Source organism: Penicillium bovifimosum (assembly GCF_028826915.1).
Source record: "Penicillium bovifimosum strain IBT 22155 chromosome Unknown utg000005l_segment0_segment0, whole genome shotgun sequence".
NCBI lineage: Eukaryota > Fungi > Ascomycota > Eurotiomycetes > Eurotiales > Aspergillaceae > Penicillium > Penicillium bovifimosum.
The window spans coordinates 1,932,687-1,955,451 of record NW_026622714.1 but is presented as its reverse complement, the minus strand read 5'-3'; the positions used below and the strand labels follow the sequence as shown (position 1 = coordinate 1,955,451).

Genomic DNA, 22,765 nt, shown 5'->3' with positions numbered 1-22,765 from the left:
CGACATAAGCATGGCGCCATGAGTTCGCCGTGGAACCAAGAAGAACAAGAACCGTCGCTGGGAAGCAGCACACCCCAGAGTCCCGACGCGCTCCCCGAAGATCTTCGACTATTCAATCGCTCCCCACATCCCTACCACAGAAGCCAGCAGCTCGAGTCAAGGACCCCCTCCGACTACGGCGACCGTCTCCACCCGCTTTCCTACTCACGATCATCGCGGACAACCAGCGACAGTGGCACTGAGGCTGACGATGAAAGCACCGGTGTCCTACGGGGCCTCCCAGCACCACCGCTCCGACCTCGAAAGGGCCTACGGGCTAACGACACCGAGTACTGGCCACCGAGCCCGCAGCCATGGCCGTCATTTGTGCGGCCCATAGTGCGGGCGTCTCGACGGAGCTCGGAGGAGGAACTTGAGGAAGAGGCTTTCGAAGGGCGAAGGAGGTTTAGACAACAAAGACGGATGGAGGTCCTCCGGCGCTTGTTGGAGGCTGCGCTTTTACTGTCTGTGGGTGGTGTCGTCTTACATCAGGACGGGTCACGGGCTTTGGCTTGGGAATGGCGAAAGGGTATGGATATATTTGGAAAACTCGTGGAACATACTAAGCTAACTGTTTTACAGAGATCGTTGCTCATGGCCTCGTGGTCTTAAGTCTCTCTGCCTCCTACCCGCTCGTTGTTCGAGCCTCCCAGGGCCGAAGCTGGCGTATCTGGCGCATATGGTCTACGAAACGGACATACTTCTCGTTACCCTCAAGCTTTGACCCGGCTCCTCTTCTTTACCCGATTTTCATTCCGATTTTTGTCTCGTTGTCGCTTTCCAACCATCTCGCGCCACTTATTTTGCCTAATATCATACTCAGCCTATCCTCGCTACCTACAGCCGTTATACCATTACAGAACTGGACTTATGGATTCAACGCCATTCATTGGATGGTGTCTATGATCCCCGTTCTTGTTTCCGAGCATTTCTCCTTGGACGGCACACTTCCAAAACCGTTGACGCTTCGCGGGCTTGACGTTGAATTCCTTCTTCTTCTTTTTCCTTTGCATCAAGCGTTGATACCCACTTTAGACTTTCTGTTGACTACCAGCGTTCTTCCTGCTGAGTTGCAACTTTTGACAACTGCTCTGATCAACCTGTACTTGTTTGCGGCATCACCCCAAATGGAAATCCTCAAAGCCCTCTTATGGCTTGGCGGCATGTGCTTGTTTGCTTGTTGCCGACAGATACTGCGTTGGGAGGTTTCTCTGGCCAGAATTCCTAATTGGAAGTTCCGCCGGGCTCCAACCGGCTCGCAGTCGGCGCGCCAGTTCTTGAACATGATGGACCATCGATTATGTGAGAAGCTGAGCAAGACTGGGCCTCTCCCATCGGACGCTTCGTCGGACAGTGAGGGGCCGAGTGCATTCTCACTTCCAAGGCCGCAAAAAACGCGGACTATGCGGAACAACCGCTCTGCCGGCCCGGCAGAAGAGCCTTCTTCTGAGGTTGACAAAGTTGGGACACGAGCCACCGTTGATCAGCATGCCCGCAACGTGCGACGGCGACGCCATACGATATCTACGTTCGATGAAGCCGTTCGGGGGGAACGGGTCCGCACTACCCCTGGTGGCAGACGCAAGAAATTGATGGGCCCCAATCTAGCCTCTTTCCTTTTGCTCACTTCGGCCCAAGCGCAAGTACGTAAATGGCTATACGCTGGTTACGTCTATGCTTTGTCCTTGATGATTATTTTAGGACCTATTCGAAAATACGTCGCGGAGCGCGCTCTACAAGGCCAAGATCCGTTCGGTTGGGCTATCGGCTATCTGTTTGGCAACTTGTCACGAGTTCGATTCTGGATTCTTATGTTAAACCTTGAGTACTGGATTGAACTGCCGCCTCGCCCTGATTCTGAGGTCCTGAGTGCTTCCTGCTTCCTCGGTTCGGTTGAACGTATTCGACAGGCCACTTTCGGGGCGGCCAACACTCGCTTACTACTCTGTGGCTACTGCGTGTTGGTACTATTGACCGGACTGGCTATCGTCGTTAAGCTCAGCTCCGTTGTCGAGGTTGACACACGCCGCAAGATCTTCCACGGCATGATGGTAGTGATGTTCCTCCCCTCTATCTTTGTGGACCCCGCCTTCTGCGCCATGGCGTTGGCCCTGGTCCTCTCGATATTCCTCCTATTGGATCTGTTCCGCGCGTCTCAGCTACCCCCCATCTCGCGCCCTCTCACCAATTTCCTGGCCCCATACGTTGACGGCCGCGATCACCGCGGACCTGTCATTATCTCACACATTTTCCTGCTGATTGGGTGTTCCATTCCTCTTTGGCTGTCACTTTCCGATCTTCCTCGGTTCGGCGTCGGTCCATGGGCTGGCTGGGAAATCCAGTCACGAGATGTCAGCATGGCCAGCGGAGTGATATGCGTTGGCATGGGCGATGCGGCTGCGTCTCTCGTTGGCCGACGGCACGGTCGACTGAAGTGGTTCTGGGGAGGCGGCAAATCCCTCGAGGGCAGTGTTGCATTTGTTGCAGCTGTCACCTGCGGGCTGATCGCAGTTCGTGCCTGGCTAGTGCTCGGCGGATGGCCTGTCTCTGGGATCGAATCATCCGAAGGGGCAGCTTTCTCCACTCACTTCTGGGCCTGGACTTCTGTCAAGGCTATTCTGGCGGCCGCCGGAACAAGCGCCACCGAGGCCATCCTCACTGGTTGTAATGACAACGTCGTTGTCCCGGTGGTGTTGTGGCTGCTAGTGCGAGGTCTTGGCGTCTGATGCGCCACAGCGATGTTTGTACGTAGACCTGTTTCACTTTTGCGTTCTTTTCATGATCTCTCCTCTTCGGAAGTTCATCTGTGTCTTATCTGCCAATCATTTTTTCCCCTGCGGGATTTGTATATTATGGTGGGGATACATAGCCCGGGGATGTACAGCCTCCGACTACCCAACTAAAGAGACCGTTCTGGATGCGTATACTAGCGGCGCAATATTGCGTATCTGCCTAGGCTCGGCTTTGCTCCTATTCCTCAATTTGAATAAGCGATGCGCTTCGACTCTTGAGATTCATAGGCTGCAGATAAGCTTCCGTCACCGTATGGTTTTCATTTGCGATAGTGAATGGTAGGAGCCTTGAAATTTTGAGAGTATTCACACAAGGTGAAAGAATGGTAGGAAAAAGCCCCATGCTGCCCCAAGAGGACTAACGGAGCCCAGGCAGTGAATAGCAGCATAACCCCGCAATATAGCCCCTTACCCCATGTTTCTCACGCCGTCCCTCTGGTACAGAAAGTACGTTGAAGATCTCGGTATCTGCCTTGCCGATCTTGTTCTTATCTACACGATAAGCACATGACCAAGATCGCCCACCTGGATATGCGTACGATTAGGTAGACTCCTTTGTCCTCATATTCTTGTGAGGGGTATTTCATCTCATTATCTCTTTTGATCTGGAAATTCACGTCAAATTCCATATCTATAAATATGCATTTGCCCTAGAAATTTCGTCATGAGTCATACTTCATCCAATTCCCCCTCTTATCAGTACTGAAGATCATCCCGCCCTCCTGACCGCCTTACGCGATCATCGCCGCCTGTCACTCGTTATCGGCCTGGGTCACACCCCCCGAGTCGTGGAGTATCGGGTCTTGGGGTCTACCCGCTTTCAATCATCACATCATCTTGCTCTCTCATTAGGTCTATCGATTTTGCCCCCCTACTTTGTACTTCTTTCGATTCCCCCATATAAGTCTTGAGCATCTAAAGCCTCCCTAATCTGCATCAACATCCCTCACCGCTTTAAGTGCTTCGGATAGTCCTCGTGTTTGCTTCCTGGACGGTATATCATCGACATCGCATCATCTTTCATATCTACCCGAATTTCCCGCCCGGGTCTCGCTCTACGATACCCCCCGTTTGCAATACCTCCCCAAGCCTGTCCACCCGGTGATTCCTCGTCTTCCAGGCTTCCCGGAACCAGCGTCATCGTTTCCTAGCTCCCCTGATGGGCCTCCCGAGTCGGCCATCTCTATTGCGGCTGCTGAGGTAGTTGTGGATGCTGGAGTGTGACTTGATCTCGAAAGTCCGCCCCGGCTAGAGTTTCATAGGGATAGAACGGGCAGAGGTGTTGCCTCGTTGCCATCATGGCGTCCCAGCAACCGAGGAGATCGCGCCAGTCAACCCGTCCAGAAATGTCCATCGGCAGTTATACACGACTCGATGAGATTGGGCGTGGTAGCTTCGCGACTGTTTATCAAGGTGTTCATACGGTGCGTCATGTTCTATGTTCTGATATGCCGAGAGATTGGTGCTGATCCATTTCCCTCAAACAGAGATCAAAAACAGTTGTAGCGATCAAGTCTGTGAACTTGTCGAAGCTCAACAAAAAGCTCAAAGACAACCTTTCATCCGAGATCGATATCCTTAAACGCCTTCACCACCCGCATATCGTGGCACTGATCGACTGCCATGAGTCGACATCCCACATTCACCTTGTCATGGAATATTGTGCATTGGGGGATCTGTCGCTGTTCATCAAACGCCGGGACACTCTTGGTTCTCATAAATACACTAGGGATATGATTGCCAAATACCCGAACCCACCCGGCGCTTCGCTCAATGAAGTAGTTACGCGGCATTTCCTCAAGCAGCTGTCCAGTGCACTGAAATTCCTTCGAGACCGAAACCTCATTCATCGAGATATCAAACCACAGAACCTCCTGCTGTGCCCGGCACCTTCATCATACCGGAGTGGGACTACACGGGTGATTCCATATAAAGGCAGTGACGACTCTTTTGAACCCACGACCGGGCTCGAAACCCTGCCAATGCTCAAAATCGCAGATTTTGGCTTCGCTCGATCATTACCCGCCACTTCATTAGCGGAAACCCTTTGTGGATCTCCGCTGTATATGGCACCCGAGATTCTTCGGTATGAGAAATATGATGCCAAGGCCGACCTGTGGTCGGTTGGTACGGTGCTTTATGAGATGGTGGTGGGTCGTCCCCCATTCCGGGCGACGAACCATGTCGAGTTGCTGCGGAAGATTGAGAAGGGAGAAGATCGAATTCGCTTCCCTGATGATAACCCAGCCTCGGATGACATCAAAAGGTTGATTCGGGGTCTTCTGAAACGGAACCCGGTCGAACGACTGAGCTTTCCCGAGTTCTTCAATAATAACGTTATCAATGATCCAATTCCCGGATTGGTAGCAGATGACAGTCCGGAGCCACCCCAATCGCCACGACCAACTCAGCTAGACGCGAGGACCGAAGAATCACCTTACGATACCGGACCAGAGGAGAAGTTCACGAGTCCTACTAGTAGACTACCAGCTGCACTGCCCCAAAAGTCTTCAACTCCACCGACTGCAACGCATATGCGTCGCGTGGGAAGCGCTGACCGGCCCCCTTCGGGCGTCACTAGGGAGCAACAGCGCGGAGGTACGCCACCTCAACGGCCTGGTCCCGTCAGCCTTGCTACTGCCCCAGGACGTCAGGAGCTCACTGACCGCAATGCAACGGCGGCGGCTATGGATCGGCAAAGGCATCGAAATACTTATGCTGGCTCCCCCAAAGCAAGCGATTCAATTGTCCGTGCCCAAGAAGCACGAGATCTTGCTGCACAAGAAGTGGCTTTTGAGAGAGATTATGTTGTTGTGGAAAAACGGGCAGTAGAGGTCAACGCTTTTGCAGATGAACTCGCCCATAGCCCACGCTTTCAAGGCGGCCTTTCTCGGCCAGGAAACATCGCTGGGTCTCGTCGAGCGACTACGCAGGGTATACCAATGGTGTCACCGTCTTCCCCGCATGCCAATGCTGCCAAAGCCATGCAGGTTGTTTCCGGCCGTTCACGAGAAGACTCTACCCACCAACGTCAGCATTCATACGAGCGTCGGTACGGACAAAGTCCTACGTCCGCAACATCGGCAATCTCAAAAGCACTCAACATGGCCAGTGGTCGTCTGTTTGGAATGGGCTTCTCACCCCCACTTGCTATCACTAAGGGAGGGCGATCTCCCCCTCTAGCCTACAATCCTTTCCCCGCCTATCCTACGCATTCGAGCCTCTTGATCACCAGAGACGGCGCCAAAACAAACCCGGCCGTCGACGAAGATTACAGGGCTGTCCAGGAAATCGAGGATTGTGCTACTCGTAGTGACGTTGTTTTCGGGTTTGCTGAGGTCAAATACAAGCAGCTCATTCCGCTGGCACCCTCGGCACCGACTGACCCATCCGCGAGACCAATAGACACAACCAATGAGCCCGGGTCAGCCGACTTCGATAACGGGCTGACGGTGGATGCCATTGTCACATTATCCGAAGAAGCCTTGGTGCTATATGTCAAAGCATTGTCTTTGCTGGCGAAGTCAATGGACATTGCTGGAGCTTGGTGGTCACACAAGAACCGGGAAGAAGTGTACGGGGAGTCTCCCACTAAAGACAGCATGAGCGCGGTTGCCGGTACTCGGATCAACTACGTTGTGCAGTGGGTGCGCAATCGGTTCAATGAAGTCATCGAGAAGGCCGAATTCGTGCGTCTAAAGCTCATCGAGGGACAACAACGGTTACCGCTAGATCACCCCAGCCATCCGGATAACCATCCCATTGGCAACACCGCCGGCTCAACCTCTACCGCCGACGTAGTGGTGAGTCCTGGTGTCACAGCAGAGAGACTGATGTACGACCGCGCACTCGAGATGAGCCGCGCGGCTGCCATCAATGAATTGACCGGTGAAGATCTTGCCAACTGCGAGATCACGTACGTCACTGCCATTCGCATGCTCGAGGCTGTTTTGGAAGACGATGGAACAAGACCCACGCCGAACAGTAACAACGAACGGCAAGGCAGCTCGCAGCCCAGCGAGGGAATAAATCTGGATGATCTGCAAATGGAGGATCGGCAGGTTGTTGCCAAACGTGAGTTTACCTAGATCCGTCTATCATATCCACCCAAAACTAACATCTTCATGCAGTCGTTTCCAGCATGCGAGGCCGCCTCACATCTGTTCGGAAAAAGCTGGCTCTCTTGTCCAAGCGATCGTCAGCGCCGGCTCCGACACTGGGCAGTGCGGGAAAAATACCCTCATCCACTGTTTCGCCTATTGCATATACTACGGGGGTGACACCGCCTAGATGAGTACTTGTTCTTCACCAAGTTTTCGCCAAATCGATGGGAATTCCACATTTCTTTCCTGTAGCGTCATGGCCATAGCCTTCTAGGTATAGGGTTTGATCGACGACGCGCACGATTGATGTGATATTCCCGGCCTTCTATATAGGCTCACCTAAGGTAGCCTCAACTTTTACTATGTGCCGCATGTTGGCCATCTATATGTCACGGAGATATTAATTTCATCGTTCCTATTTGTTTTGCTGATGATATTATTCCAGCTCGCGTTATGCCATATATCCCACACCATGAGGCCAGGGGAGTTCTCATTTATTTCTTATTTCTCCATGTCTTATTGTTTTACTTTCTTCTTCTTGTTTGTTGTTTCCTTTCTCCTCATCATGTCATGTTAATGATTCGTTTTCTTCACTTGTCTTCAAATTTTGGATTGGCGTTGACCTGGGGACCCACGGTATACAGATTGGTACTGGTTTCTTTTGGAATGGGAAAGCACAAGGTCACGGCGTTGGAGTGCCTTGAGATTGATTGGGTTTGCAGATACTACCAGATGTATTGTATATAGAAATTGAGAATTCATAAACATCTGATCTCTGCAAAGTACGTATAAATTGTGTGCAGGAATTCTTTCCCTCTCGAAGTGACCCATGTCTTGACTTCCTCTTGGCGTTCAGTACTGGGGGCATCAAGGTTTTCGTGCCTCTTCTGAGATCTGAATAGATCTGCATCTAAATAGTTCCAGAACATCCATAAAAGCTAAATTAGCTAGGTGAATACTGAATAGAATAACCTTTGAAACACGCCAAGGCTTCATAGAAAAATCAACCCTGTAGAGACTACCTGAATATAGCAGCCCCCGGCTTGGCCGGGATTTAGCAAATAGCCCTAAGAATGGCGTGCTCTGCCCAGCCTATTTTATGTGTCACAGATTCACACTTCCAAGGTTTCCGCTTTCAGGGCAATCGGTCTTCCGTCAGCCGTCACATCCTGGAACTTCTTCGGCTTCTAAATAAAACGTCTAGAACCTTTCCTGTTGAAACCCTTATAACTTCCGTTCCTGATTGCGCGGAGTACGAAGCGGAGTATCTGATCATTAATTCCCCGAATCCTGAAAGTACGATGCATGAGATACATAAACCAAATTCACGCATTTGTGGGATCAAGGGTAGTACTAAATCCAAAAACTCCGGGTGGCTCGGACATGAAGTCTTATTGTTGACAGAGATCCACTTGCGGCGTCGGGCCACGGCGGAGCATCCCGAGGTTTTTGTTCTATTTTTCTGTTCTTTTTCATTCCTCATCGCTGTTTTTATTTGGTTAGGTGGGTTTTTCTCACTGCTAACACGCCACGATGGTTCCAAGGATTGAAATGGCAACATGAATCTACTAGAGAAATCCTGGTTTCTAGTCTATGCCCTATTTACATGGGAGCATTGGAGCAAGGTCTCAAAGTAGTTAGGAAGCCGAAGGCCGATCCATAATAAAGTTAAACTCTAGTTCCGGCCCGAGTAGCTCAGCAGACGATGCCATGCGATGCCCCGATGGTGCAATGAGTGGCACCGTGGCGGCCATTAGATGCCACAACCGTATAGAAATCTTGCTACATGAAATATTGGCACGCCACACTGACTCAGCTTTGGACCTTCACCTAGGAAATAGCGCTTACGCACATTTGCAAGCATCTTACAACTTTTCCCAAGGATTTAACAGGATCTCAAGGTAGGTCCCAAGATTATGCCCAGCCGCAGGGACCTATGGCATCAGAATTAGTGCCAGCACCTCATACTTGTGCCGCTAGTAGCCGTGCTGACTTTATGTTTCGAACAGTCTCCAGCTGAATACAAATATTCGTCAATCGGTGCCACCGTGTAGGTGGTGATCGATCTAAAAACCGACGCAATGGCTGAACGCCTGAATTATGTTTCTGAGCCTTCTGGAAAGACTCCCGTGCTGAACACAAAGTCTGGGGAAGAGGGCATCCGTCGGGCTGATGGTATCTCTGGACTTTGTAAGTCTATACAGTGATGGTTTGGGTGATAGGTCTAACGGTTGTTCAAATGTAGATGAAGGAAATGTCTTCGAGACAACGCCTGATGATCGTCGTCACATTGGCATTTTCAGTGCCTCTCTTCTAATCTTTAACCGCGTTATTGGTACCGGTATCTTCGCGACGCCGAGTACTATCCTTGCTCTGACCGGCAGTGTCGGACTCTCGTTGTTCATGTGGGTGGCTGGCACTGTGATTGCCCTGGCCGGTACGGCAGTGTACCTTGAATGGGGTACTGCGATTCCAAGGTATGTTTCTTGCATATTGACCGCGAGTATTCGAGGAATTGATTGACTGACTGATCTGATTTCATGTAGAAACGGAGGAGAAAAGAACTACCTCGAATATGTCTACAAAAAGCCCAAGTTTCTGGCTACGGCCATGTTCGCCGCTTACGCCGTGTTGCTCGGATGGGCAGCAAGCAACAGCGTCGTCTTCGGTCAATACATCCTCAACGCAGCAGAGATTGAGGTTGGACGATGGAATCAACGTGGAATTGGTATGGCTTGTCTTACTGCCGCCTTCCTTATTCACGCCTGTGCCCTGAAATGGGGCATCCACCTCCAGAACGTGCTCGGTATCATCAAACTGATCATCGTCGTGTTTATCATCGTTGCTGGTTGGGTGGCACTCGGTGGTCATACTAAGGCCGAGACACCGGATAATTTCACCAATGCCTTTGAGGGCACTCTTGGCAGCGGATATGGCATTGTCATGGCGCTGTACAACGTTATCTGGTCCTTCATCGGCTACTCGAATGCCAACTATGTAAGTGAATGCGCCACATGAGTTGGCCTAATCGTGGATGGCGTTCGCTAATCTGATCTAAAAGGCACTGAGCGAAACAAGGAATCCCGCTCGCACGTTGAAGATTGCAGCTCCTGTTGCTATTATCTCCGTTGCTGTTCTGTATATGCTGGTCAACATCGCCTATTTCGCCGCTGTTTCGAAGGAAGAGATGCTCAACTCGGGCAGCATCGTAGCTGCCGTGTTCTTTAGAAACATGTTCGGCAAACGCGCCGAGAGAGTCATGTCGGTCTTTGTGGCCCTGTCTGCATTTGGCAATGTGCTATCCGTCATCTTCTCACAAGGTCGAAGTATGTACTCTCCCTGGCACTCGTATGTTCTAACGGCATACTAACATCATATGCAATATAGTTGTTCAGGAACTTGGCCGTGAAGGTGTACTGCCCTTCTCCAAGTTCTGGGCCAGCAACTGGCCCTTCCATTCGCCCGCAGCTGGCCTGCTTGAGCACTATATCGTCTCCGCCATCGTCTTGCTCGCCCCTCCTCCTGGTGATGCATACAACTTCCTACTCAAGTACGTTATCCCCGAAAGCGATAACTACAAGATCGCTGCTGACCAACCGTTCCAGTCTCATTTCTTACCCACTTTCAATCGTCAATTTCTTCGTCTCGGCTGGGCTCGTTTACATCTATCTCACCAAAGAGAAGAATTTCCCGAACTGGAAGCCTGGAATTCGCGCGACCCTTCCCGTCACGATATTTTTCATGTTGTCAAACCTGTACCTCGCGATTGCGCCCTATGTACCGCCGAGCGACGGACAGAGCGTGTACAACGAGCTGCCGTACTATCTGCACTGCGTGGTGGCTTTGGGATTGTTCGCAGCAGGCGCTATCTACTACGTTGTCTGGGCGGTGTTGGCGCCGAAGATCGGTGGATATGTGCTCGTCAAGGAGTCCGTCGTGGATGCCGATGGATGGTCTCGCAGTGTCTTCACGCGAGTACCGCAGGCTAAGGCGCTGGAGTCTTAATAAATAATATCATTCTTACTAGATGCATCTTGTGGCGTTTGACAAAGGATTTCACTTCCAGACCCGGCTAGTATTGAACACTGGGATACCTAATACAATCATACAATCATACAATCAATATGATATGCTCTTGAAGATGACCCAACTACCCTGTCATGATGCTCAATTGTGACATCAGAGTAATCGAGGTCAATGGTGTGTAATGTTCCAGTCTTCTATGGTAGCCCACCCACGAGAATCAATGAAACTGTCATGAGCCCCTCAAACTTGCTGGTATATGGTCTTGCAATAACACCGTAAAAAGATGTTCCAATCAGTTGTCTGTCATATAGAAATTGGACATCCACTGGGTGAAGTTGCGTTGATGAAGAAAAGAGAAAAGAAAAAGAAAGAAATGACAAAACCCGCCCTGCCGCTAGTCCCATTCACCGCCTTGTAATCTGCCGGACACTCTCATGTTTTTCCCTTTGCGAGTGTCCTTTGGTCTCGAGTCTTTGGTCCCAATTATTCTCCCTCTGGTTCAATTACAATTATTTAATATACTAATCTCTCTTTCCCTTCTTTTCTCTCCTTTTCTCTTCCCGTGTTCGGGTTCGTGGAGCTTATGCGCCGTTTCTCCACGCGTGTGCTTCTGCAGCAAGCAAAGCCACCGCTTATTTCCGCCAGAGCCCCCCCCCCCTCTTTGTCTCCGCTCGCTCTCCTCAAGCTTCAGTTCTTCGGTCGAATTCTCGTCGCTATAATACCCCGCTATCACAAATATCCAAACGCTACTGTTCCTACCGCAGAATGTGCAGCTCACGCCGCGGCGAGGCCTCCGGGTCCACCAATGTTCAGGGCCGTGAGGTCCTTCCTACGAATGTCAAGCCGCAACATTATGATTTGACATTGGAGCCTGATTTCGAGAAGTTCACCTACGAGGGAACTGTGACTATTGAGTATGTTTCCTTCCCGAAGCTTGTATATCAGTAACTAACATGTACATCCAGCCTTGATGTCACCGAAGACACCGATTTCATCACCCTCAACTCCAACGAGATCGAGATTCACAGCGCAGAGATCTCAGCTAAGGGCTCGGTGGTAGACTCCAAGCCCGATATCTCCCTTAACAAGGATGCCCAGACTGCGACTATCAAGTTCGGCCAGGCTATCCCCGCGGGGTCAGATGCTCAGCTGAAGCTCACCTTCACTGGTATTCTGAACGACAACATGGCCGGATTCTACCGGTCTTCCTATAAGCAGAACGGCGAAACCAAGTACATTGCCTCCTCTCAGATGGAGCCGACGGACGCCCGTCGGGCCTTCCCGTGTTTCGATGAGCCGGCTCTCAAGGCCAAGTTCACCGTGACATTGGTTGCAGACAAGAGCTTGACTTGCTTGAGTAACATGGATGTCGACACGGAGACTGAAGTCAAGGGAACGAAGAAGGCTGTGAAATTCACCACTTCGCCCCTCATGTCCACGTATCTTGTCGCTTTCATTGTGGGCGATCTGAAGTACATTGAGACAAAGAACTTCCGTGTTCCGGTCCGTGTCTACGCTACGCCCGATCAGGATATTGAGCACGGTCGTTTCTCATTGGAGCTTGCTGCCAAGACGCTAGCATTCTACGAGAAGGCCTTTGATAGTGATTTCCCTCTACCAAAGATGGACATGGTTGCCGTGCCTGATTTCAGTGCAGGAGCCATGGAGAACTGGGGATTGATTACCTACCGTATTGTCGATGTGTTGCTGGACGAGAAGAACAGTGGTGCGTCCCGGAAGGAGCGTATTGCCGAGACCGTTCAACACGAGTTGGCCCACCAATGGTTCGGAAATTTGGTTACCATGGACTTCTGGGATGGATTGTGGCTTAACGAGGGCTTCGCAACCTGGATGTCGTGGTACTCATGCAACGTCTTCTACCCGGAGTGGAAGGTTTGGCAGACTTATGTTATCGATAACCTGCAGAGTGCTCTTTCGCTGGACTCGCTACGCAGCAGTCACCCCATTGAAGTGCCTGTGAAGCGTGCTGACGAGATCAACCAGATCTTCGATGCCATTTCCTACTCCAAGGGCTCCTCTGTCCTGCGCATGATTTCCAAGTATTTGGGCGAAGATGTGTTCCTTCAGGGTGTCCGCAATTACATTAAGAAGCACGCCTATGGCAACACCGAGACCGGTGACTTGTGGGCTGCTCTTGGTGATGCCAGTGGCAAGCCCGTTAAGTCGGTCATGGACATCTGGACCAAGAATGTCGGCTTCCCTGTGCTCAGCGTCACTGAGAACAAGGACAATTCTTCGATTCACGTGAAGCAGAACCGTTTCCTGCGCACTGGTGACGTCCGTCCCGAAGAAGATCAGACTCTCTTCCCTGTGATGCTCGGCCTGCGCACGGACAAGGGCGTTGACGAGGACACCATGCTGACCGAGCGTGAGGGTAACTTCCCCGTTTCCGATCTGAACTTCTTTAAGCTCAATGCCGACCACTCCGCCATCTTCCGCACCGCCTACAGCCCCGAGCGTCTCAAGAAGCTTGGCCAGGCAGCTCGCGATGGACGTCTGAGTGTCGAGGACCGTGCCGGCATGATTGCCGACTCTGGCGCACTAGCCGCCTCCGGTTTCCAGCGCACCTCCGGCATGCTGTCCCTGCTCCAGGGCCTCGACACCGAGTCAGAGTTCGTCGTCTGGAACGAGATCCTGACCCGCATTGGCACCCTGCGTGCTGCTTGGCTCTTTGAGAACGACCAGACCAAGGATGCCCTCAAGGCCTTCCAGCGCACGCTGGTCGCCCCCAAGGCCCACGAAATTGGCTGGGAGTTCCCCGAGAATGACGACCATATCCAGCAGCAGTTCAAGGCTCTCATGTTCGGCTCTGCCGGTATGGCCGAGGACCCTGTCGTCGTCAAGGCCGCCCTAGACATGTTCGCCCGCTTCGCTGCCGGCGATCTCTCCGCCATCCACCCCAACATCCGCGGTAGCGTCTACTCTATTGCCCTGAAGCACGGCGGCGTCAAGGAGTACGAGGTAGTCTTGGACCGGTTCCGCAACGCACCTACTTCCGATGAGAAGACCACCGCTCTGCGCTGTCTCGGTGCCTCCGAGGACCCGGAGCTGATCTCCCGCACTCTTGGTCTCGCTATGAACGATGAGGTCAAGAGCCAGGATATTTACATGCCGCTCGGCGGTCTCCGCAGCAACCCGGCTGGTATCGAGGCCCGCTGGAACTGGCTCAAGTCCAACTGGGATGCTATCTACAAGCGTCTTCCTCCTGGTCTCGGCATGCTGGGCACTGTTGTCCAGCTGACCACTGCTAGCTTCTGCACTGAGGCGCAGTTGAAGGATGTGGAGGACTTCTTCGCTGCCAAGGACACTAAGGTTAGTAGACTGTAGTGCTGTATCTGACCCGTATTTTTTTCCTTCTTTTTACTGACGATAATTTTTATTATACAGGGCTTCGATCGTGCTGTTGAGCAGAGTCTCGATGCTATCCGCGCCAAGATCAACTGGATCAAGCGTGACCGTGGCGATGTCGAGGAGTGGCTGAGCAGCAACAGCTACCTACAGAGCAAGCTGTAAATTTAGAGAAAAGTGACTTGGCCGTGTTCATGTTCATATTCATAGCACTGTTTCATAGCTCTAGAAGTTGCCTGAGGCTATTGTCTCTTGGATCCCTGCATATTGCGCACATTGACATACGGGTTGTGCTTCTCCTGAAAATCAAACTCCACTCGACTGCAATAATAGGCGCGAAGACTAAAATGGTATATAGAAGAAGCAATATCGTAGAATACAGCATAACCCTTGGCGAAGAAAACCGGTCCTATGCTCAAACATTCACAGCATCGTGGTATCGCCAGAAAGTAAGAAAAGAACATTAAAAGCATGGGATACAGACCTAGGACTAAGCCCATCCTCCCTTGCCTCCGAATCCAGAACTATCCTCGATCTTCTTTCCACCAGGTCCGCGGTTCGGCTTAGACTGCGCCGCTTCGTGCTTGCGCAGTTCCTCGGGGACACGCGAGATGGGCGATTTGATAAGCATCTGCTTGAGATCATACCTGCGAGAGAGTGGTCAGTAAACGAAGTTTCATAAAGTATAAGAAAGGATATAAGGAGTGGGGAGAGGAACATACATGACATCGCTATCCTCGCTACCTAGGAAAGTAATAGAAACACCACTCTTTCCAGCACGACCGGTACGACCGATACGGTGGGTGTAGCTTTCGATGGAGGTTGCCATGTTGAAATTAATGACGAGAGAGACGTCCGGCACATCGATACCTCTTCCAGCGAGATCGGTGGCGACAAGGACATCCGTTGAGCCATTGCGCACGGAGGCGAGAGCGGCTTCACGCTGATCTTGGGTTTTGGAGCCGTGGAGTGTGACGGAGGAGAAACCCATTTGTTTGATTTCGCGGGCGATGGCGTCACAGTTTCGCTTGATGTTGACGAAGACGATGATCGGGGGCCGGAACTCGCCTGATGAGAGGATCTCGTTGAGGCGCTTTTTGCGCTTGTCTTCGCCGGAGATCATCTCGACACGCTGCTCGACTGTGTCGACGGCTTCGCCGACGCCGCCGATTGCGATGGTTGCTGGGCGGCGGAGATATTTGAGGGCTATGCGTTCGATTGCGGGAGGCATGGTGGCTGTGTACATCATCGTCTGGCGGTAGGCATGTTTGCTCATTACGAGTGGGTTCTCGGCTTCTTCGGTGTCCGGCTTCTGGTTGCTCACTGGGAGGGCATCTAGGATTGTTTTCACGGAATCTTCGAATCCAAGGTCTATCATGCGATCGGCTTCATCCATAATCACGTAGCAGCATTGACTCAATACAAGCATGCGACGCTCGATACAATCGACAAGACGACCGGGTGTCGCGATGATGATTTCTGCGCCATCGCGCAGACTAAAGGCTTGTTCTTCGATGGAGTGTCCACCGACAATACTGACCACGTTGAAGCCAAGAGGCCCTGTGAACTTCTTTGCTTCAATCTCGATCTGCTGCGCCAATTCACGGGTAGGTGCCAGGACAATAGCGTATGGCCCGTCGTTCTTGCGCCATTCATTCTCGTCAAGTCGCGGTAGATTTGAAATGTATACCAGTAGTGGCAAAAGGAATGCGGCCGTCTTACCGGAACCTGTGACGGCGACACCAATAAGGTCACGCGACTGCAAGGCTATGGGAATAGCTGCGCGCTGAATAGCCGTCGGCTCCTTATATCCAACACGATCAACAAGCTCTAACAAACGTTTCGGCAGCTGACTCTCCTCCCATGAGCGCATAGGATTGGGCACGCTGCCACCCTTGGTCGAAATATTGAAATCTTCCTTGAAGATACGCCAGTCTCGCTCGCGCATGAGATCCAAGCGCTTCTCACTCCAATGCTTGTCAATCTGTGTACGCGTGCTTTCCTCGCGTCGGCGGCGTTCCATCTCCAATATCTGCTGAGCTCGCGCGCTGCCAGCTTCTTTATCGCGACTCGCCAGTGCCTCCGCATACTTGCGAGTAACATCATCCGCCACATCGTCGCTAAAGCCTGCTAGACGACCCCGGCCAAAGAAATTCGCCTCGTGTCTGTGTTGATATAGAGGATTGTAATCGCCACTTGTGTCCTCCTCGGTATTCCACTCAAAGTTGAATTTGCGATCGGCGGTACGCTTGCGCTTCTTTTTTGCCGAGAAATTTGACGTTTGATCGACTCCCATGTATCGGTTCTTTATCAATGCGGCCTGAGCCGACCCCTCATCCTCTTCGGCAAGGCGCTTTTCGCTCTTCAAATTCGCCGGAGGTGGCGACATGTCCCTGTCGCGACGGTGCTGTCGACCCCCCTTCCGCATCGCAGCAGGCCCTGATGGGGCATCGTCGTACATCGTTCGCGGGCCAGTAGGCACATGTCGTGACGATTGGTCCCCTCGAGAATTGCGAGGCTCCGGAGGCCTGGTTGATGATTCTGGGGGTGTGAGGCCATTGCGATCAGCGCCGTCGGCGCGGACCTTGGCCAGGCGCTCTGCCTCGACTTCTTGGGCTCGCTTTTGCAACGCAAGTTTCTCTCGTTCTGCTTTCGATAGGAATTTAGGCTGAAAGGAAAGGGTGGATGTCAGAATCTGCACCGGGTGTTCTGCTTGTCTGGGGGATGGGATGCTTACCTTCGCCATCGCCGCATCGGCGTCTTTCTTCTTGCGTATCAACTCCTCAACACTCAAAGGAGTTACTGCCGGACGCTTTGCGCCCCATCCCTTCTTCTCTTTCTTGCCAGCCTCCACGGGCGGAGGAGGTGGCACATCATTCGGAGGAGGCGGAGGGACACCGCTGTCTGGCGGAGGCGGAGGTGCCGCTAAGTCTTCTGGAGGAGGCGGCGGCGGGGTGGGCGGGCGCGCAACAGGGTCCATTGGAGGGGGTGGAGGGCGCACCTCCGAAGTCTGTGCCATGATTAAGATGGCGAAAGAGATGGTACGTAGTTCTGAAACTCCGAGTGGTGTTCGGAGGGAAGTGATCTTGAATTTCTACGGAAGAGGATAAGAGCCAAAAGCGTGGGCACGTGATAATAATCACCACGTGACTTGTTTATCTGCATGTGATAGCAAAAGGATCCACCAACTTTGGGGATGTATCTTCAACTACGAACACAGTACAGGTGTATGATACCCATGTTCACTGTGTGATTTGAGACAATCGGAGTGCACCATCTGTGACGTGGCATTAAGTTTCATTGAAATAAGAAGCCAGATTAGAATACAATTGGTCCCGTGGGATCCAATCTCGATTTGGTCAGAAGCGGGTGTCAAGTAGCAGAAAGCTATAATGAGACACCCGTCAATCTGACCAGGATGAGAAGAAACTGTCCTTGTTCTGGGTCAAAATCGCTAGACAACAAGGGGAAGAAAAGGTGCCCACCACGGACAACACGGATAATACTACATCGGAACGAACCACCCACCCAGTGAATCAATCAGTGAGACAGGGTAAGTAACGAAGACAAAAACCCGAAAAGGGAAAGGGGAAAGGGGAAAGGGGGCAAGCGTATCTTTCGAAAAGGGACCGCTTCATATAAAGGTTATCAAAACATGCAGTCGTCGGCTCGAGGGGATGGGCGTAAGATCTAAGCTGCAGGGAGACCGTTCACCGGAGTCTGCTGGTAATACGCTTGTCCCTGGGCAGCTGCGACGGCATCTGTGGGTAGCGGGGGAGGAACCGAAGTGAACTGTCCGTCAGCAGGGGTGGGATACACGGCGGCAGTGCCGCCAACGCGAGCAGAAGCAACAGACAAAGGGCCATGGATTTCGCGATCCAAGGTCATGTAATCCTTGGCGGTGTCCTTGGTGCCCCTTTCAAGTAGGTACCGCATGTAAATCTGGACAAGTTCCTTGACAGCGTCGTCTTGCAGAGCGCTCTTGGACCGGATGTCGGCAATAACCTGCTTGATACGTTCGTACTGAACAGACTCCGTATCCGCGCTCGTAGGCTGTTCAATCTCGAAGGCGAGATAGCTGGCCCAGAACGGTCGGCTGCTGGAGTAGTACTGTTGATTCTCAAGGAAGACTTTGCGAGCTTCATCAGGACTGCCCTTGATTTTCCAGAGAAGGCGAGCCCACTCGGAGACGAGAACAGCCTTAGACGCCATTTCACACTGCTCCAAACCCAACTGGCTCTTGTAGACTTCAATTGCTGCCTCGAGACCCCCGTGACGACGACACAGATTGGCGAGTGAAGTGATAGTCTCGACATGGCTGGGAAGGTTCATGAGAATAGCGAGATGAATATCCTTCGCAACATCCACGCGGTCTGACATCTCTTCGAAGTAGGCATAGTGCAGTCGCACTGTCGGGTTGGCAATCGGGACATAGAGATAGGCGGCCCGCTGATAGATATTTCGCACCTCCTCTTCTTTGCCGGGCTGCGCAGCCATCCAGCGGGCGTAGCGGAGCCAGAATTGATCATAATGGGCACAAGTAACCAGGCAACGTTCATATAAGAACTGAGTCCTGGCGAATGAGCCCTCCGCTTCCTCAAAGTCAAGATACTTATTCCAGTTCGACAGTTGACCTTCATCAAGTTCAGTGACATGGAAGTAAGGACGCTTGATCTCAGACTCGAAGGTCCAGCGCTTGGTGGTTTCAGCTTGTGTGTTTGCAAAGATTTCCAGGTGGTAAGTGTCCACGCGCAGCCGCAGGTCCCGCTCCAAATCAGCTCCGGCCTTGGGGGGCTGACCCAGCTGGGCCGATGCAGCCTCAAGCTCGGCGCGGAATGCGGCAATGGTCTCCTCGGGGGCGAGCTCAGTAACAGGGAGGGTCTGCGCCATCAGACGGTAACGCTCGAAGTAACGAGCATACTGGTGCATAGGGATATGGATGACCCGTCCTAGAATGGCAAAAATCTCTGGATTGGCATCAAGTCGTTCCTCGAATTCGATGTACTTGTCCCAGAAAGGATGAGCAAGGAAGTCAAGGCCCACGCTGCTTGCACCCCGTTCGAAGAGCCTGTTTGAGTGTTTATTAGCATCAGGTTTCGGATAATACGCCTGGTGGGCGGGATAGGAGTGGTGGGAGATTGGAAAGTAACAGGGGGATGCAAACGTGAGTAGTAAACTCGGCCCGTTTGTGAAAAACCCAAGTAATACGCTAGGGTAAGCACCCAGTGTTCCAGCAAGGGCAATCAAACGGGACTATCCGTGGTCTTCGACGCAATAGAGTGATGTTTCCGTCAGATACAGGAAAAACGCGAGATGTGGGTGAGAAGTGAACTTCACTTGAATCAGGGTTGTATAGCAGGGACTGGCCTCTCGCCCATCAACGTATCTCACTGAACAGTGAGACGTCCGGAAATCATGTGATCGACATACGAGAGCATTCACGAGCTGTGTCCGTAGCGGTTATAGGGGAAAGGGAGGAGGCGTTCTTTTACTTTCACTTACTCTCGAATGATGCTGGCTTCGTGCGAAGTTTCAGCCTTGAACGCGCAATAGTTGGCCCAAAGGTCAACAGATGAACCTATACTGGCAATTCCCCGTTCATAGGTCTAGAGGGATAAGAATCAGTAACCATCATGGGGTAAGGAGGGGCTGGCGCGCAAATAGCACGTTATGCGTACCATTTCAGCGGCTTCGGTGCCGGCGATGGAGAATTCAAGGTCGGCGTATTTCTTCCAATATCCGAACAGCAAAGGGAACTTGGCAAGAAATCGGTCATAAGTGTGTCGGACGGTCGTAATGGCCTGGGGGTTGGAATTGCGATTGATACCACCTTCCAGGCCCTCCGCTGCGCGAACCAGCTTCTCCCAGGTTTCAAAGTTGTCGGGATCATCAAGCTATGAGGAAATAAACGTCAGAAACTAGAACAACACATTCAAAATAGCACGAAACACGCACCAGCTCGACTTCGAGTTTTTTGAACTCCACGTTCTCCTCCTCAGTGCCGCCGATCTGATCTAGCAGGTGCATGTCTGCCATGATCGCAATGCTGCTGGGGATGTGCGCGAAAGGTGCAGACACAGAGTGAGAGCAATGGCGATATTATTTTACAAGTATGGATAGCGTAGTAGTATCGGTAAGAATGAGGGTGCACGAGGAGAGAGAGACTTCCTGGAGCTGAATCGAGACGGAAAAGCCGAAGACAGTTAGTTTAGCAATTCGGATGCCTGAGGCGAGAGGCTGGTTCTACTAAAGCGGTGAGTTTTGGCCTGCGACGAGCCTGTCCAGTATGAGGTCCGTGCGAACACCTGATTGGGAAGAATGACTAATTGTTGGTGCCTCACGGCTGAGGCGCCACGGCAGTAATACACCTTAGATAAGGCCCCAAGTGAGGCTTAACTTGGTTAGCGCGAGTCCGGGCGGTATCAACTTTTTGACTGCGCAGTCCCAAGCACTCACCTGCGCAAACTGGGACAGACCCAATTCACCTCGCACATCCACCATGCAGATATCACAGCAGGTTACCACTCTGGTGGATAACCTCCCCAAACGCCTGGTCAATTTCTTTGCTCGCTATCCTCCACAAATCCACTCCGCAGCCGTCCGCCGCCCTGCCCCTGCAAAAGACCAAGACTACACACCAAAGAAGGTAGAATCGCCATACACGCCCGATCGTGATGCCAAGGGTGCGCCAGGAGAGAAGAAGTTTGGCTGGACTCCTTCACGTGCACTCCTTGTCACTAGTGAGAAAGTGCGGAATCCGTTCCTTCCGCACAAGCGCTATGGTAAATGGGAAGCGCCGAAATATGGGCTGCGGCAGCAGGCGGACTTGATGAAGCTGGCCATCAAATACAATGTGGATGCGCTTCTTCCTCCTAGCCGCAAATCAATCGAGTTCAAGCAAACACGCCGCGCGGAGCGTGGTTTGCAGGTGAAGGGAACCGGTGTTGGTCACAAGGTCAAGGGTCACAAGTGGGAGCGTACCATGGAGTCACGTCTCGAGGAACGTCGCAAGGCTATGGAGGGTATGCCGGAAATGGTCCGCATGTGGAAGCAGGTAAGTCATTGGTTCTTTCCAGATGATTTGTTGGGAACAACGCTGACTCGGCACAACAACAGAGAGGTCATGGCCGCGGCTGGAGACAGTGGCCCAAGCGGTCATCGTGATGCCCCACCGTCGCATTTCGGAACAGCTTCACTTTCCTTTTTCTTTTCGCTGTTTAGTTCATTTGGCTTTTCAATGCTCTGCCGATTCCTACCGATAACGGGTAGGCGCCATCACATGCATGAGCCATAGCATGAGCTTGGGACGGAGTTTTGTCTTCGAAGTTCACTTTCAACCCTATTTGTACAATACAACATACTGTTCCATAGCCCAATGGCACCCGAGATCTATCTGCACAACTCTAGCAGGTCTGTCATCTAGCAGGCCTTTGAGGACTCAACTTCCGACCAAAAAGTCTCGTCTGGCGAACCCCTGGAGGAACCCACGGGCCGCGCTGAATGCTGAAGACGTAGTATTCAACAGTTACCTTCTAGGTAGGCCAGCACGCAAGACGTCAGCACTATGCTGGGATATTGGAGTGATGTTCAATGCAAGAAATTTGGAATGTACTGTTAATGTCTCATTGATCAAACAATCACAAGATGAGTCCTTTGGTCTAGTGGTCTAAAGGTTGGCTAGGCTGACTACAGTCGACATGATTGTTTGACTACAACGTCTTTAGCTATAGTCTCGGAGATGTGTTCTCCCTTGAAAGGTCCTAAGGTCAGCCTAAGTAATACACCCGCCGCATAAGGCGGCCAGTACTTGTTCCCGTCAGTGTGTTGGTAATTGAATACTACCTGATTGACATGGGAGGGTAAGCTGACATTGTGATGAGACTACTGGTAGTACTCTGGCCCCAGCAGCATCCTCGAGACTTATGCAGGTGGTCACGCATTGATTGCTAGATGATTATAGGATCAGCGATATAGAGCGATGTAAGCAAATCCCTTAAGATTGATTGATTGGTTAAAGAGATATCAAATTACCGCGGTGGGGGTCATTCTGAGAAATGATAGTCAACATGATGCTGGTGTAAGGCCATCGGCCCATCACCCCGAGGTTTGCCCAATGTGTATGCAGTATGCAAGTGATATCTGACTACATGAGTACTACTATCACGTTCTGGGGGCGGGATCTAGGCTGATTAGTGTGCATACAATGGGAGATAGTGCGTATGAGAACATGAAGAGATCAACCGAAGTGGTTGATTATCTATGTCGAAGTCTATTGCCACATCCCGGGGGCAGTATGTGCGGGGGATGTTTAGATGAGCAGTAGACCTCAACATTGAACATTCGGGCAGTATTATAAGTCTTATAAAAGGCGTCAGAAGGGGAGGGTTAACCTCCTGAACTCACCCGCATTTTCCTCTGACTTGAACAGCCTTTCCC

The 22,765-nt window shown here is 51.7% G+C and overlaps 7 protein-coding genes across 7 annotated transcripts; 5 read left to right on the top strand and 2 right to left on the bottom strand.

Annotated features, from left to right (window-relative positions):
* Positions 1-18: 18 nt before the first annotated feature.
* Positions 19-2,765, top strand: N7515_005907 (putative phosphatidate cytidylyltransferase; the record flags this gene model as incomplete). The annotated part of the gene is made up of 2 exons (XM_056666651.1): positions 19-568; positions 622-2,765. 2 exons carry the CDS (start codon positions 19-21, stop codon positions 2,763-2,765), a joined length of 2,694 nt encoding a protein of 897 aa, XP_056520247.1.
* A 1,364-nt stretch (positions 2,766-4,129) lies between these two features.
* Positions 4,130-7,125, top strand: atg1 (serine/threonine protein kinase ATG1; the record flags this gene model as incomplete). The annotated part of the gene is made up of 3 exons (XM_056666650.1): positions 4,130-4,255; positions 4,319-6,905; positions 6,962-7,125. 3 exons carry the CDS (start codon positions 4,130-4,132, stop codon positions 7,123-7,125), a joined length of 2,877 nt encoding a protein of 958 aa, XP_056520246.1.
* Positions 7,126-9,015: 1,890 nt separating this feature from the next.
* On the top strand, positions 9,016-10,939 carry N7515_005905 (high affinity methionine permease; the record flags this gene model as incomplete). Its single annotated transcript, XM_056666649.1, has 6 exons — positions 9,016-9,124; positions 9,180-9,411; positions 9,481-9,931; positions 9,996-10,260; positions 10,322-10,484; positions 10,540-10,939. The coding sequence occupies 6 exons, from the start codon at positions 9,016-9,018 to the stop codon at positions 10,937-10,939; spliced, it is 1,620 nt and encodes a 539-aa protein (XP_056520245.1).
* Positions 10,940-11,725: 786 nt separating this feature from the next.
* N7515_005904 (M1 family metallopeptidase) lies at positions 11,726-14,494 on the top strand (the record flags this gene model as incomplete). The annotated part of the gene is made up of 3 exons (XM_056666648.1): positions 11,726-11,874; positions 11,926-14,293; positions 14,369-14,494. 3 exons carry the CDS (start codon positions 11,726-11,728, stop codon positions 14,492-14,494), a joined length of 2,643 nt encoding a protein of 880 aa, XP_056520244.1.
* Positions 14,495-14,819: 325 nt separating this feature from the next.
* prp28 (mRNA splicing protein PRP28) lies at positions 14,820-17,309 on the bottom strand (the record flags this gene model as incomplete). The annotated part of the gene is made up of 2 exons (XM_056666647.1): positions 14,820-14,976; positions 15,052-17,309. The coding sequence occupies 2 exons, from the start codon at positions 17,307-17,309 to the stop codon at positions 14,820-14,822; spliced, it is 2,415 nt and encodes an 804-aa protein (XP_056520243.1).
* Positions 17,310-18,019: 710 nt separating this feature from the next.
* On the bottom strand, positions 18,020-20,365 carry N7515_005902 (putative mRNA splicing protein (Prp39); the record flags this gene model as incomplete). The annotated part of the gene is made up of 4 exons (XM_056666646.1): positions 18,020-19,397; positions 19,832-19,935; positions 20,008-20,223; positions 20,285-20,365. The coding sequence occupies 4 exons, from the start codon at positions 20,363-20,365 to the stop codon at positions 18,020-18,022; spliced, it is 1,779 nt and encodes a 592-aa protein (XP_056520242.1).
* A 463-nt stretch (positions 20,366-20,828) lies between these two features.
* N7515_005901 (mitochondrial 54S ribosomal protein mL59) lies at positions 20,829-21,493 on the top strand (the record flags this gene model as incomplete). The annotated part of the gene is made up of 2 exons (XM_056666645.1): positions 20,829-21,383; positions 21,446-21,493. 2 exons carry the CDS (start codon positions 20,829-20,831, stop codon positions 21,491-21,493), a joined length of 603 nt encoding a protein of 200 aa, XP_056520241.1.
* Between the last annotated feature and the right edge of the window lie 1,272 nt (positions 21,494-22,765).